General features: G+C 41.8%; 1 protein-coding gene across 7 annotated transcripts in view; it reads right to left on the reverse strand.

Moving 5' to 3' along the window:
* Positions 1-14,241, reverse strand: part of LOC117252533 (CUGBP Elav-like family member 1) — a 37,713-nt gene that overhangs the window by 19,850 nt on the left and 3,622 nt on the right. For 5 of the 7 annotated variants that reach the window (XM_078173325.1, XM_078173320.1, XM_078173323.1 and 2 more), the window contains exons 2-3: positions 13,024-13,146; positions 1,081-1,268 (exon numbers count right to left, since the gene is read on the reverse strand). In XM_078173325.1, coding sequence (XP_078029451.1) covers positions 1,081-1,268; positions 13,024-13,127 — 292 coding nt within the window. In that variant the 5' untranslated portion in view covers positions 13,128-13,146. The remainder of the gene's footprint in view (positions 1-1,080; positions 1,269-13,023; positions 13,147-14,241) is intronic. The other 2 variants (XM_078173319.1, XM_078173327.1) reach the window with 2 other exon arrangements.

The following is a 14,241-nucleotide window of genomic DNA, read 5'->3' on the forward strand; positions in this document are numbered from 1 at the left end:
ACTGTTAGATTCAAGTTAAATAATGTATTGTTATGATAGAGTTAAATAAAGTACTGTTATAATTAAATAAATCAAAGTGGAACCACTGGTGCTTTTATTTTGACGATTCCAGCTCGTCTCGGGCCACAAGTGTTGATGTTTTTGCTGTGAACTCGATCAGATAGCTGTTAGCTGTTAGCAGTTAGCACACAGTTAAACTGTTGCTGCTGCGCCTTTAAATGTGAGGATTTATTCACTGTGACATTTTGTGGTGCTTCGTGGTCACAAAATGTGACTAAATAAAAGCAGTCTGGATCCCTGAAGATGAGAACACACTTCACCTGCTTACACACTATGACTCAGGAGAAAGTGGTCTGGACGGGCAGAGGGGTATGTGTGATAGATCATGTTTATGGGTCTCGCTGAAGCGAGTCTCATGCCGGTGGCTTAAAAAATAACGTCACCATTTATATTTGATGTTTGTGATACTGTCATTTTATACAACCCAAGAAGAACAAGCTGCGATACATCATGTATATTCGATATATCACCACACCTAACAATGCACTGTGGAAGTAGACAACAATAGCATAATCACAGATTAAATTGATCACCTGTGAACTTTTGTTCTATTTAGAAAGACATTTGTTTTTCCCAAAAAACAAGCATAGACCAGCTGTTACTGAGACCACTGCATGCTCTTTGATCATTTCTGACTTTACTTCTCTATCCTCTTTGTAACCTGTAGAATGTGACACGCCCACTGACGCCACCATGGTTCAAACTTCAGCTAAAGGAAAACCTGGTAATTTTTGGTTCCACCTGGGAACCAACTTTTTGGCTTGCGAACGATTTATTTTTGGTTGAAATGCTCTGAACGCTTCAAAATTAGGTGCAGGTACCAGAACAAAACCAGTTCCATGTTGGTGGAAAGGGGTCTGTGTATACTAAGGTCTAGTAACTGATCTCTGAAAACATGTTTTTCCCTGTCCTTAAACACCTGAACACACACAAGAAAATGGGCCAAAAGATTCTTATGTCTAAAAACTACTACTTCTAAACTACTACAGACTGAAATGAAAACAGTTACTGCAGGCTGACCTTTGCTCTGTGGTGGATTCTGGCTGCGGTCTCGGAGAACATTTATCTCATAAACTGCTCCATAAGGCTCAAATAGTTCACGAAGCTGCTCCTCAGACCAGGACCGTGGAATCTGTCCCACAAACATCTTAATGGCATCAACATCTGGTTGGTCGGGGTGGTCCAGAGACCCATTCATCTTCTTCCCACTGCAAAGACAAATACCAGAGCATTAGATGGAGACCAGAAGCATGTTATACAAACACACTACATATTCACATAAATACGACAATTCAACAACAGACTGCTGGATCTTCAGTTGCAGATTGTTCAGCAAAACAAATGTGCAAGAAAAACTTATGATTATCTACGTCATACAGCCCAGTCGCCACAAGAACATGTTGGCATTGTACACTTCTGCAAAACATGAACACCTTATATGTGCACATTTTGTATGTATCATATCAACACTCCTTTGGTGGTATTTAAGCTGATTTTGTCATCTGGAGGAGGACGAAATGAGGGTTTGAGACCAACAAAACAACAAAACCAGTTATGTTTTAGTGAGTCATTGCTGTAATTCCTTCAGCTTTTTATGCTCCAAAATGTGGTTGTGTTTCAAATGGGAATAGTGGCATTAACAGTTGTTTTTACCGAGATATCGCTGCTTTTCCTGTCAGTATTGTGCCCCCAAAACTGGGTGTTTTAATGCGGCATTCACATGGAATCAGGCAGACGGAGAACCGTTTCCAGACAGCACCAGACGAACAAACAGTTCGACAGAATGGCAGGCTGGTAGAATGAAATATGCAGAACAATATTTTGTGAAGGTGATGTCGAATTGTTTACAAAGACTGTAATAAAGCATGTTAAATAAAATGATTTTATGTTTCATATTTCACATAATTTTTCTAGTAGGGATGAACGATAATATCAGCATATCATCTTTTTCTTATTGTGCACAATACATACACTGAACAGTGTTGTATTTCATGTCTCCATCTGCTGGTGGGCCATCACGATAAGAGTATGAATGTATAATATGATGTTAATTCCACTACAGAAGAGACTTGATGATCGCTAAAACTAAGTGGGGAAAAGTGGACATATCGAGAGAAGTATCGGTCAATTAAGTTGTTATATATTGGATATCAGTAATTGTGCAGATGTCCACATTTTTTGTCGTGTGTGAAGGAGCTACGTAACATCTGGTTGTAAATTCTGTTGCTAAGGATGGCAAAAAGTTCAAATATTTTAACTCTGAATGTCAACTCGTCTTCAGTTAGTGTTACCAGTAATCTCTCCCGGCCTCACCTAATTTTACCGTCCTGCTCTCATCCACGCACATGACATCAGCTGTGCCATCTATCATGTCCATGATTCCATGTGAACACAATTGAAGCCAAAACTTTATCTTTTCCTGAGCATAACTAACCAAACCACCATAACCACAGCGTTGTTGAAATATAAAGTTTCAGGATTTCCGCTACATAATAACGTACAAATCCAATGTATTCATGTTTTGCAGAAACGAACAATGCCAAAAAATTTCTAGCCATCAGACTGCGCCATAATAACAATCACATATTGTACCTCTAAGAGTAATTATATGAGGATGCTTATTACATACCAGGCAATTGTTCACTGCCACATGCACAAACAAAGAGAGATTGAGGTCAACATCTTAGTTTTTCTTTGTACAAACACAACATGATATTTATTAATACATAACAACTGTCATGCTACTTATGTCATGACACCACCTCCCAACAACACGTCTTCTGACACTGTTATGTAGATGGAAAACAGGCTTCCAAACTTTTATATCCCATCAAAACTTTGCTAGTTTCTGAGTCTTCCACTTTCAACTTGCACACTTTAAACACATTGTTCACTCTTAGTGATTAAATAATAGTTTGAGTTCTTCACACCAACAGATGTCAACCTCAACAGCCTTGGCTACAGACAGACGCCACTTAAAACCTGGCGTTTTGACTCTCACTGCCGCTCTCTCCTGTTATTTGCAGCCCTGTTCTTTTAACTCAAACCAATCATAATCACAGCATCCTTGCATCTTTTCACTGCTCTCTGTGAAATACATAGTAGACTTCATGATACTGGAGATTGTGCTTTTGTCATTAAAGAGATACTCTGCCAATTTTCAACCAGCTTTGTGTCATAACAGTGTGGTCAGTATGTGACCTATGTGAAACTGCAGTCCAAAGCAGAGGTCACAGTGAAGAGAATGGAGCTAACCTTTAGTTATGTTTTACTTGTTGACATGACAATGCAACGTTAGTTGACCAGAAAGGTCATTAGTCAGCAAGATTTCATTGTTCGCTTCGTCACAGAAAACAAAAAAATGCAAAACTCTATCAGGAGCTGCGCCTTGTCAAAATAAATCCAAACCTATATGACTGGACCATGTGGGACTTTACTTTAAAAGGACAGACACAGGAAGTGTCCACGCTCAGCAGTCAGACAGGAGTCAGGTTAATCTCCAGGGCTGGTACCTGCAGTTATTCCACAGGCTAGTTAATAACATGTCGGGCAGGAAATCCAAAGTGTGGGATCATTTTGAGAAGGTGAAGGACGAACCCAAGGTGATATGTAAACTCATCTTCATTGGTCGACTACAAACATGACGTATCATCTGAAACATGGAAGTAGCTACATGCCCATTAGCCCACAGCGTCATTAACAGGCAGCTCGCTCAGTGTGTGACGTGCACTTGGAGATAAAATATAGGCCTACATTAATGAAGGTTCATTAGTACGGTTTTGTATTTCTCTGTAATGTAGCACAGTGTTAACAATGTTACTGATACTATTCTTTCTCGCACCTTCAACTCAAACCACCAAAATATATCATTTAATCATTACATTCATATCAGAAACATGCAGGAGACTACTCCACTGATGGATCCTGATGAGGTCTGTTGGTCGACTGGGAAAATTCTTTGTCGTAGGGCAGCCCTACTCATTTTACAAAAGTGGAAGTCCAATCTGATGACCCAAAATGCTTTTTAAAGCGAGGTGTAAAGGAGGTCTGTGTTCACTAGTCAGTCTTTAACTGTGTTCACTGCTGTCTGGTGCAGGCCAGGTGGTGTACAGTGAGTTTTTTCACTGGAAACAGCTGCTGGTGGATGAACAGTTGATGAGAACAGTGTGACTGATCCAAAACAGTAAAGCTGTTCTCAATAACACCAAAGGAGAGGAGACTGCACAGTTGGTGATAGTTCACCTTTCACATAAACATATAGTCGTTGTTAATATAAAAATATTGGCATATTGGTTTCCCACACAAAAATTTATTTCTGGCAGCCTGCCACAATATCAAACCTGACCACCACATAGTGATTTTCTCTTTGTGGAGCTGCATGCCTCGCTCTTGCACTCTCGCTTACTAACACAATTGGGTGCATTCCTAAATAGAGCACAGTCTGGCACAAACTGGACCACTGGTAAATTCAGAGCACTGTGGAAACGTACAGTTTGGTTATTCAGAGCACCACATTCGGACTGGCCGAGTGTACTCTGGGCACAGATGCTGCAACAGAGTGCCAAGCTCCAACCGTTCATTAATTCATATAACAACAGAACGTTCTATTTCTTCAACAACAGCACTGTCATTTTAGTGGAAGGCATCAGACTGGACTGACAAACACACCTACAACGGATCCATCCACATCTATCGTTATTCCAACCTACTTCAACTGAAACTGGCTGCGTTTCCATGTAAACCACACACTATGCAGTCCCTCCGTCAGTGGCAGTGTCACGTCTAACTTGTGTAATGGCAGCAACAGAAGGTTTGTGCCCCTCCAGCCTTACCACCTACCACCACAACTATCATTTAATTCTGTGGGAAACACACGATGGAGCTACAACGAAGACCCTTCATTACGCTGCCTTTGCTTTTTTACACAGAACTGCACAACACCGGCATAACGCTGCCTCAGTTTGGGATTTAAGATCAGATGTCGGCCTTTGGTGAGCGAACGAGGCGTGACGTGTGGCACAACAGCTTCGGCCTCTCGTGTGACAAAGAAGATAACGTGGTGGGCAGTGTCTTTTTAATATAATACTAACAATCATTTACAGTCCCTGTTATATGATGATTAATTTCCTCCTATGCTCAGAGGGTAAGGAGCTCCCGGACCTAGTCATCTCCACAATATGCTGTTCTTCTTCGAGTTAGCTGCTTACTGCATTTTAAATCTCCCAGCAGAGGGTCACACATATAACACGCCAGCAAAATGTCACACCCATCTGTTCCTGCATTGATTCGGCACCAGCACTACCCCCGCTACCTCCTTAAAGGTGAGACAACTGTCCCCCCGTTCCACAATTGTGCCTTTTACACAGACAGCAAGCAGGAATAATGACATGACACTTCCACCTTTAATGGGCAGTTTAAAAGGGGCTGCTGACTGATAAATGCATCTTTCAAGACTGACATGAAGCAGAATTAAACTACGTGCCAACCAAGAGAGGAAACACCTAACTTAGCGTATCACCTAAAGAACATCCATCCAACAAAACATGCAGAGTTCAGGCCTTTACACTGTTACACATCCACTGAAATGAACATTAACTAAGCCTGTCACAAATAACCACTGGGAGTATAACATTTTGCATAACTGCAATTTTACAGTCTAGCTCATTGACTACTGATGTCAGTATCTGATCTGCAATAAGACTGTATAAAGGGCACCTATTATATGTTTCTGTATTTTATGTCTTACATAGTGTTACAATGATGGATGTTCATATTAAACATGGCCAAATTTTTTAAATACTGATGTAAACATATGTAGATGTAATCCCTGTGAGCACAGACCTCAGACTGCAGAACACTCTGAATAACCGGTTTACAACATTTCTCTGTTCTGGCTACAGTATGATGTCATAGTGTGCCAGATTTATACTGCAAGTACTTACGTTACATGGTCTACGCTTCTACATGTAGTTAGCATCATGTTTCATGATGCTAACATCAGGAAAACATGATGCTAACACCAGTGAAACATGTAATCTTGGTTGTCAATAGCCCCTTTTCCACCGCAGGAACTTTTATCATTTACCCGGGATTTTGAAAAACCTTGGCACGTTTCCACCAAAATTACCGGGGGAAAAAACTTTCCCTCAACCCCAAACTTTCCGTGAAAAAAGTACCAAGTAGGGGAGGTAGGACTTTTCAGATTCCCTGGAATTCTTGAGAGGCGGGGCTGTGTGCTGAAGAACGCTGCTTGGTGGAACACACACTTGCAGTGTTCCGCACTTCCTGGCGTGGGCAGCTGCTGCAAACTTTTTTTTTCATTTCCACAAGCTTCACTTAATTTGTGTTTTGATTAAGGATGGGTACCGAAACCCGGTACTAAATTAGCCCCGGGGCTAAATGATGAAAGGCCGTAGTATTGATAAGCACTAAAGGTATTGGTTCTTTTGTGCTGGCGCTGAACTCCTCCACACACATACACACACGCCTACACAACACCGTATCCGTTGAACAGCTGAGCGGTCCCGGTGGAAACGAAAGATAACTCGAAAATGACTCGAGTTGACGGCAGCTACACTCGTTACTGTGAGTGACATTAACCCTTAGCGAGTAAGAAACCAATACTTTATCAATACATGTGTTCATCAGCATGAACATGTCAACATATAGACAGTGATATTCAATATGCTGCGTCCACAGTCTCTCATCCACCGACACTAACGTTATGTCTTACACAAGGACAGCACGCTAGCTCGGCTGATAGTGATTTGTTACTAATAAGCTCAAATGACAGCTGTCTGTATGTAGACTAACTTAGTTTGACACTTATCGTAAAATACTTTTAGACTGAGCTGCTGGCTGAGACAAACAGCCCCAACTCTCTACACCAGCATGTAACCAGCCAAGCTGGCGGAGCTAAATACAGGACACACGCCGAATCATCGACGTCATCAGCCTGATTTGAATAAATTTTCTGGAACACTGAGGTGCGGTGGAAACGCAAACCACACAGAATACCAGGAATTTTTTACCCAGGTAAATAAATTCCTGGAAATAAAAGTTCCTGGAAATGTTGGTGGAAAAGGGGCTATTGTGGTCATTTCTCTGGAACATGTTCAGTCGTGTTTAGAAGCTTTTATTTGTGATTTTTTTCAGCTAGAAAGTGCCGCTATTCTCCGTTACAGCCTTTCCCCAGCTGCAAGTCCACCACTAACGTACTAGACTGGCCTGCCTGCAGTCCAGACCTGTCCCTCATTGAAAATGTATGGCACACTATGAAATGCAAAATATGACAACAGAGACCTAGGACTGTTGAACAACTTAAGATGCAGATCAAGCAATGAATTTCACTTTCAAAACTTCAATTAGGACAATTAGTGTCCTCAGTCCCCAAACACTAACTGAGTGTTGTTAAAACAAAAGGTGATGTCACACAGTGGTAAACATGTCCCTGTCCCAACTTCTTTGGGAACATGTTGCAGGCATCAACTCAGAATGAATGTATCGTTACAAAAACACCTAACTTTCCAGGCCTGGAAAAGGTGACTGTGACATTTCATGGCTCTTCCAGGTTTTCCATGACTGTAGGAACACTGCAACAACATCAAACATGTCCGTATACACCAATGCAATGACATAACTTTCAAGGGAAATATGCTCAAAGACTATTTTGGGAAATAAGAATACTGATGATGTGGTCATGATGACTGAAGTGGGATTGTTCATTTTAGTTTGTTAGAGCAGTTTATTGAGCACAGAACTTTGAGTCACTGTTTCATGCAAAGATAATATGCAAAGAATCAGAGGCAGACTTCCATAAGGACTCAAAGTGATTATCATCTGAATCAGTCAAAACACAAAACCAAACCTTAAAGGAAGGCGTGTTGAAGGGTGCCACCCTGACACTCCACTAGGGGTGTTACCATCCATCTATCTGGATCTTTATATTGATTCAACGATCAACGATCCAACATCATCAATGCAAAGAGAAAACATCGATCTATATCATCATATTTAGTATTCGCGTTATTTTGATATTCTGTGTCACCATCAGACAGCAGCAGATAGATAATGTCGAGCAGCCAGGAGAAAGACGATGACGATGTTTATTCAGGAATAAATCAGCAGTGTGGAAATATTTCAGATTTTGGAGAAAATACGGGTCAACAGACAAACTGTTTACACATGCCGTACATAAACAACGCTGCTACGAGATGAAACACGACGTAAAGTTAACTGCCTTGTCGGGCATCTCATTCCGCTAACTCCTTGTAGCAACATTAGCTGCTGTTTCAGTAATGTTGGGCTGAAAAAACATGAAATTCAACTCTGCTGTTCTATAGAGAGAACCTGTGATTTAAACCAACAGTGAGTAACAAAAAATATAAATAATACATGCAACTTTTTAAGCTATGAGCAGAAGAAAACTCTGCTAGCCGCTAAGCTAATTCATGCAATGTAAAGGTGCTTAGGCTAACAATGGGTGACTAGCAAAAACAAATGTTTCGTCTGTGTAGCTTGACAGTTTTTTCAGAGAACTTAAATGACGTTACTGTTAATCTATGTTTATGGCTGGTGGGAGAAGTTTGCCTTTAAGGCTTCGAGTCAGATAACCCTGAAGTTACAGGAAACAGTTCATGGTTTGGGTTAAAATAAAAACATTTCTTCCAGAAAGGTCTCTGACAGAAAACCCTGAAGGTTGACTTATTCTATGTGCTGTGTAATGTGTGTTAGTGGAGTCAGTTTACAATAATTTATATTGCTGATGTGTTGTTATAGCCAAAAACAAAAATGAAAGGGGTGTTAGCTTCTTCTGTAACACACTGTGTTAATTGTGTATTTAATATCGCCTCATATTCATCACAGGCCCCTGAATTGCATCAAATCGAAATTGTATCGTGGCAGACTTTGTAATATCGGCAAATATTGTCTCGTGCAAAGAACTGATGTAATATTGCATCATGATGATTTACACTGCTACGCTCTACAACACAGCTGCTCCTGATTATTACTAATTAAATACAAAATCACAATAAAGACTTTAAAAATGACCGATCTGTCCAAGCTGGTTTCCAGAGACATACGACAACCTTAAAAAAAAAAAAAGAAAGAACTTCAAAAGTGAAGTTACTTACACAGGACTAGAGTTCAAAGAGCAATGGTCCACCATCATCTCAGGGAGAAAATCCAACTTAAAAGACGCCATGACGGCAAAATGTGTTCGTTTCTTTCCTTCTTCTTTGAACACAACACGACAATGAAGCTAAACTGACGCAGCGATCAGAGGGTGGTGGTAAACTCCAGATCGAACACTTGTTGGTAAGTCCTGCTGAAGGTTAAACTGAGGCAGCCGACAGCGCACGAAAGGCAGAGAAAAACAGTGTGCGGCAACAAACCAATCCACATGGAGAACCCGTCCACTGGAACATGAACACGACAAACAGAACTTGGCCGAGGAGTCGCCTTGGTTTGAGATGGAAGGAGAGCACAAATGACAGACACAAAGTGACAGGCCTTCAGGTCGGCTTTCCAGGCTCTGGGACTGGGACTGACAACTGCATGGAGATCATGGAGGGCTGCTGGGATCACTGGGGCCAGAGAAAGTAATGGCCATTTGGGCTCCCACAATCAAAGTGCTGATGATCCACGGCCTTTGTGAACATTTCTCCTAGGCCAGCAGATCTAGCTGCAGCGTCAGATAAACAGGGTGTCAGATTGATGGTGATAAGGCCCAGTGGGCAAAGGGAATGAAAGAGGGAGTGAATAGTGCTCCCCAGCCAGTAGCTAATCCCCGGACTAGCCACACCAGCGGCTAACAATTAGGTTCCGGCCTGAGGGGGTCTGTGTTTACCCTGTTGTCCTGCAGGCTGCACTGGTTTGTGTGTGATTTGTGTGTGTAAAAACAGAGGGCAGCCGATGTCAAATGACACTGGCTTTGGTCTTTGTGTGCAGCCCACTGTGCACACACAAACACACACACACACACACACACAAATACACACACCAATGGAACGAGGTGAACTCCAGGGATGTATGGAACAAAACAGTGGAGTTAATATAGCGCAAAAATAAAAAAGTTACACAAACTAGTGAGTATTTATTTTGCAACATGACAGCACTCAATTATCTCAGGATGCTATTTTCCTAAGACCACAAACAAGTCAGTGAAATAACAAGAGCGTCTTTCTAAAAGCGTCGAACCAAATCTCTTTTATGGAAAGCTTTACATCTATCATCATCTCAGGGTATTAGGGACGGTTCATTATTTATGACGGGGGAGGATGTGGTGCAAAACAGGGGACTTTTTTGGGCTAAGGGGAGGGCGTACAACTTTAAATGGTTGTATTTTGTATTCATTTTTGCCCCATTTCCACCAGGCAGTCCTGTATGTTTCTGTTTCCACTCTGAAAAGTTGTGGATGGTACCAATAGAACCGTTCCTAACCGTCCCCATGTTTGGTCCCCCCTCTGTTGGGGTACCTAGCACACAGATCTGGTACTAAAAGGTGGAGCTGTGAACACTGCAGTCTGATTGGTCAGTAGAAGACGGTCACTCTGCTCAGGGCTGAGTTGTGTCTGGTTTTGAGGCTCATGTAACCACTGTTCATACTGTGGAGAGTTTTATTAGTAAACTGTAACTATAAAATGAAAGGATGTTTTGCTGCCTCTCACAGCAGCTGGAGTCTGAGAAAAAATAACTTCATTCACTGGGCCGACTGCCGGCAACTTTTAAGGTGGAACATTAACTTGTAATGTTACTCAATGCATGAGTTGATGACGTGAATCCATCAGCACACCTTAAATTTCACTGTGACAACTTTGACCTTTCCATTCAGGGCTTGACGCTAACTTTTTCCCAAGGAGCACATGTGCTCCTAAGTTGAAAAAGTAAGGAGTGCACAAAGAACTTTAGGGGCACAATGTAAATCGATCAAATAATGTGTTTTCCATAATAAACGTGATGCAAATAGACATTTACAAGCAAAATTATTTAATGAATTTGTATACAAAATGTACAGAAAGGTAAAATCATCAAGTTTTGAAAAAGTATTGCAATTTAATTTTGTCTTTAATGTTATTATCTTATATATATTATCTTTGCAATATGATTATCTTATATAATGTTATTACTATCCTAAAACATTCTCCAGGTCCTCTGAAACTCTGCAGGACTTATTTCCACCCTACCCAGCAGCGGTACTGTGGCAAACAGTCCCTAACTGCGGGGAGAACGGAGCAGGCTTCCCCGGAGGTCCGCCACTTTTCCTGGTCCCTCTTCTCCGCCACACTTTGACTTATTTTCACCCAGCCGACAGCCTGGCCGTGGAGAACGGTCCCTAACTGCGGGGAGAACAGAGCAGGCTTCCCCGGAGGTCTGCCACTTAACCCGGTCCGTCTCCTCCACACTTTGACTTATTTCCACGCTGCCGACAGTGGGACTTATATTCATTGTGCCGACAGTGGCTTGGAAAACTGCCCATAACCGTATCACATGGGGAAGAGGGAAGGCAGCTGGAGTTCCTCCAACATTTGCGGTTAGATTATCATATTTTTTTACTGACAAAAATATAGGCTGCTTCGACTGATTTTTTTATGCGCACATGTGCCCCTAAATATTTTTTACAGTTCGCACACACCTATTTTTAGTCGCAAATGCGAGTGAAACGCTCGCACTGTCGAGCGCTGCCATTAGTTTTTATTGTCTCTCTTGGATGACAGACACTTTTAGTAATGAGGGGATCTTCAAGTGTTTAAAATACATTAATTTCGACCAGATTATGTGAAGGTCATATATTCTAATCCTCACTTCCTGTGGGCTACAGCAACACTAAACCCCTGAGCTTGCCTGAGAAGGACTAAATGCACAAAGCTGCTATTTTTAAATATCCCATGGAGAGAGACTCTCACTGCAGCCTGTTCTATTTTGTTCTGAAAATGTGGGCGTGCAGCCTCGTTCTGTGGACGATAAACCAGGTGCAGACTTCCATCTGTGTCACCGCTGATGAGGAAATACAGCGAGTGCTGGACGGAGCAGTGAGTGACAACAACCCCGCCCACATTTAAGAGGACTGTCTGAACACACCGAGGGTCTAGGTACCATGTCTGAAGGCTTACTGCTGGTTCCAGAGGTGCTGGACTGAAAGGGTGTGGTGGAAATGAGGCTTTTAACTGCCCTCTGAACCCTAAAACCCACCGGCAGTTTGAAAGGCTTGTTTTTTTTTTAAACCAAACACCAAACGTACACCATTTATCACAGCCAGAAACTATATAAAGATAAATTATGGGCAGATAATCATGTTTCAAACGCACCTTGAACATATCATGTGCGATTCTGCGATTTTTCATCAAGATCACTTTATCCTAAATGTCTCATTTAAGATTTTGGCAAACAAAAAAAAAAAAAAAACTGAACTCTTGCTCTGATTAGATCCTGTTAAAAAACATTAAATTCTGTGCTCCTGTACGCACAGCAAAGCTTTTTTCAACTTTAGTATTTCGTCTTTGACTTTTAACGTTTTTAGTCATCAGAGGATGAGTTTTTAAAATCTAAAAACAACCGCTGTTCCAGGTTACTGATATTTTTCTAGCCGCTGCTGCCACTGGTTCATAAGTTACTGGTTATGCCTGCTGAGAGCGAGTGTGATGTGTGTGTATTAAATTTTGTTGTTTTTGTGTGATGAGACAGGTGGCTATCATGCATCCATATTCTGCTTCATTGCACATGCACAAATATATGATTATTGTGGAAGGAGGGTCGTACATTTCCATGGCTCCAGAGGGGTTTTTGTGGTTAAGCCCACTGAACTGTGGCTCTTATGTTTTTGTTTATAGTTTTCTATGTACAGACTGACTGACATGGCTGCATGGTGTGGACAGAGGACACTGGGTGATGACAGATTTTCTACGAGCCCCTGTTGTCCCCCAAAGTGCTATGGGAGAACAGGGTAGACTGAAGGCTTCTTACCCCCCTAGTGCCAAGTTGGGGACATCCGATGTGGGGAGGGGGAGTGTGGGCTGTCCAGTCTGCTCTGGAGACACATAGAGGGTTTCAGGGTCCAGGCTATCCATCCAGGGCCTCTCACTACTACTGGTAACACACACAGACATAGGACACACAACACAGCAGACACACAAAGACAATTACAGATAAATACACGACAAATATTCACACAGTGTGACACTGAACACATGAATCAGTAACCTGAGTTAGAGACACAGACGGGTGGTTGATGGAGAACAAGACAAAACCTATGGCTGGACCGTATATGAAACATTAGAGGGCTTTTAATTTGAAACACGAAGTGGAGGCATTCACCAAACTTTGCCCCGCTGTTGCAGTCCAACCCAAAAACCCATGTAAATACATGTTAAAATGAAGAACACAGACACAGTCACACAGCAGGAGGGAGCTGCTTTCTCTGGAGCTGAACCCACTGATCATTTAACACAACCCTCCCATCTGTGGCTCCTGTCAGGGAGATTACTGCTGTCACAAAGCCAGGTATCAATGACTTTTACACATGCAGCAATGGGCCCGTATCAGAAAAGCAAAGCTCTTAATTACAAGCTGATCGTGTGCAGAATCTTCAGATCAAGATTTGACTATTTAATGAGACGAAACTGTCACACAGGAGAGGAAATATAGTTATAGTGGTGGCAGGAGGTAACAGTTGGAGAGCAGCTATGCCCAAAGGGACAGAAATTAAAGCATGCTGAGTAGTGCACACAGCCTTCTTCTCCCTGCTCACCCTACAGACCTCTAACCTGTGACCTCTAACCTCTCTGAGCCACAGCCTGTGTGAGAGAAGAGGACAACATCTGATAGTATGCAACATGTGCCTCTGTTGTCTCATAAAGGTGAAAAATGCTCAAACAAATCTTCTTGAAAATAAAAAAAGAAACATGTAACTGATTGACTGTGTTTGCAATATTTATTTACATAAGCACAATTGGGCAAGACGCAGCAAGTGGTGGAGCTGAGCAGAGTGAACACACTCAGTCGATTTCACAACGTTGAAGTCTTGACAAATAACTAATAACTCAAATTCCAACAACTGGCTCGACATTAAAACTTACATTTCTTCCTGCATGACTGACACAGATATTATTGTTTTATCGGTTCACTTTAAAGCAATCAAACAGCACATAAACCTGAATTACATGCAGACACTTATTATAGAGC

Source organism: Epinephelus lanceolatus, chromosome 2 (assembly GCF_041903045.1).
Source record: "Epinephelus lanceolatus isolate andai-2023 chromosome 2, ASM4190304v1, whole genome shotgun sequence".
NCBI lineage: Eukaryota > Metazoa > Chordata > Actinopteri > Perciformes > Serranidae > Epinephelus > Epinephelus lanceolatus.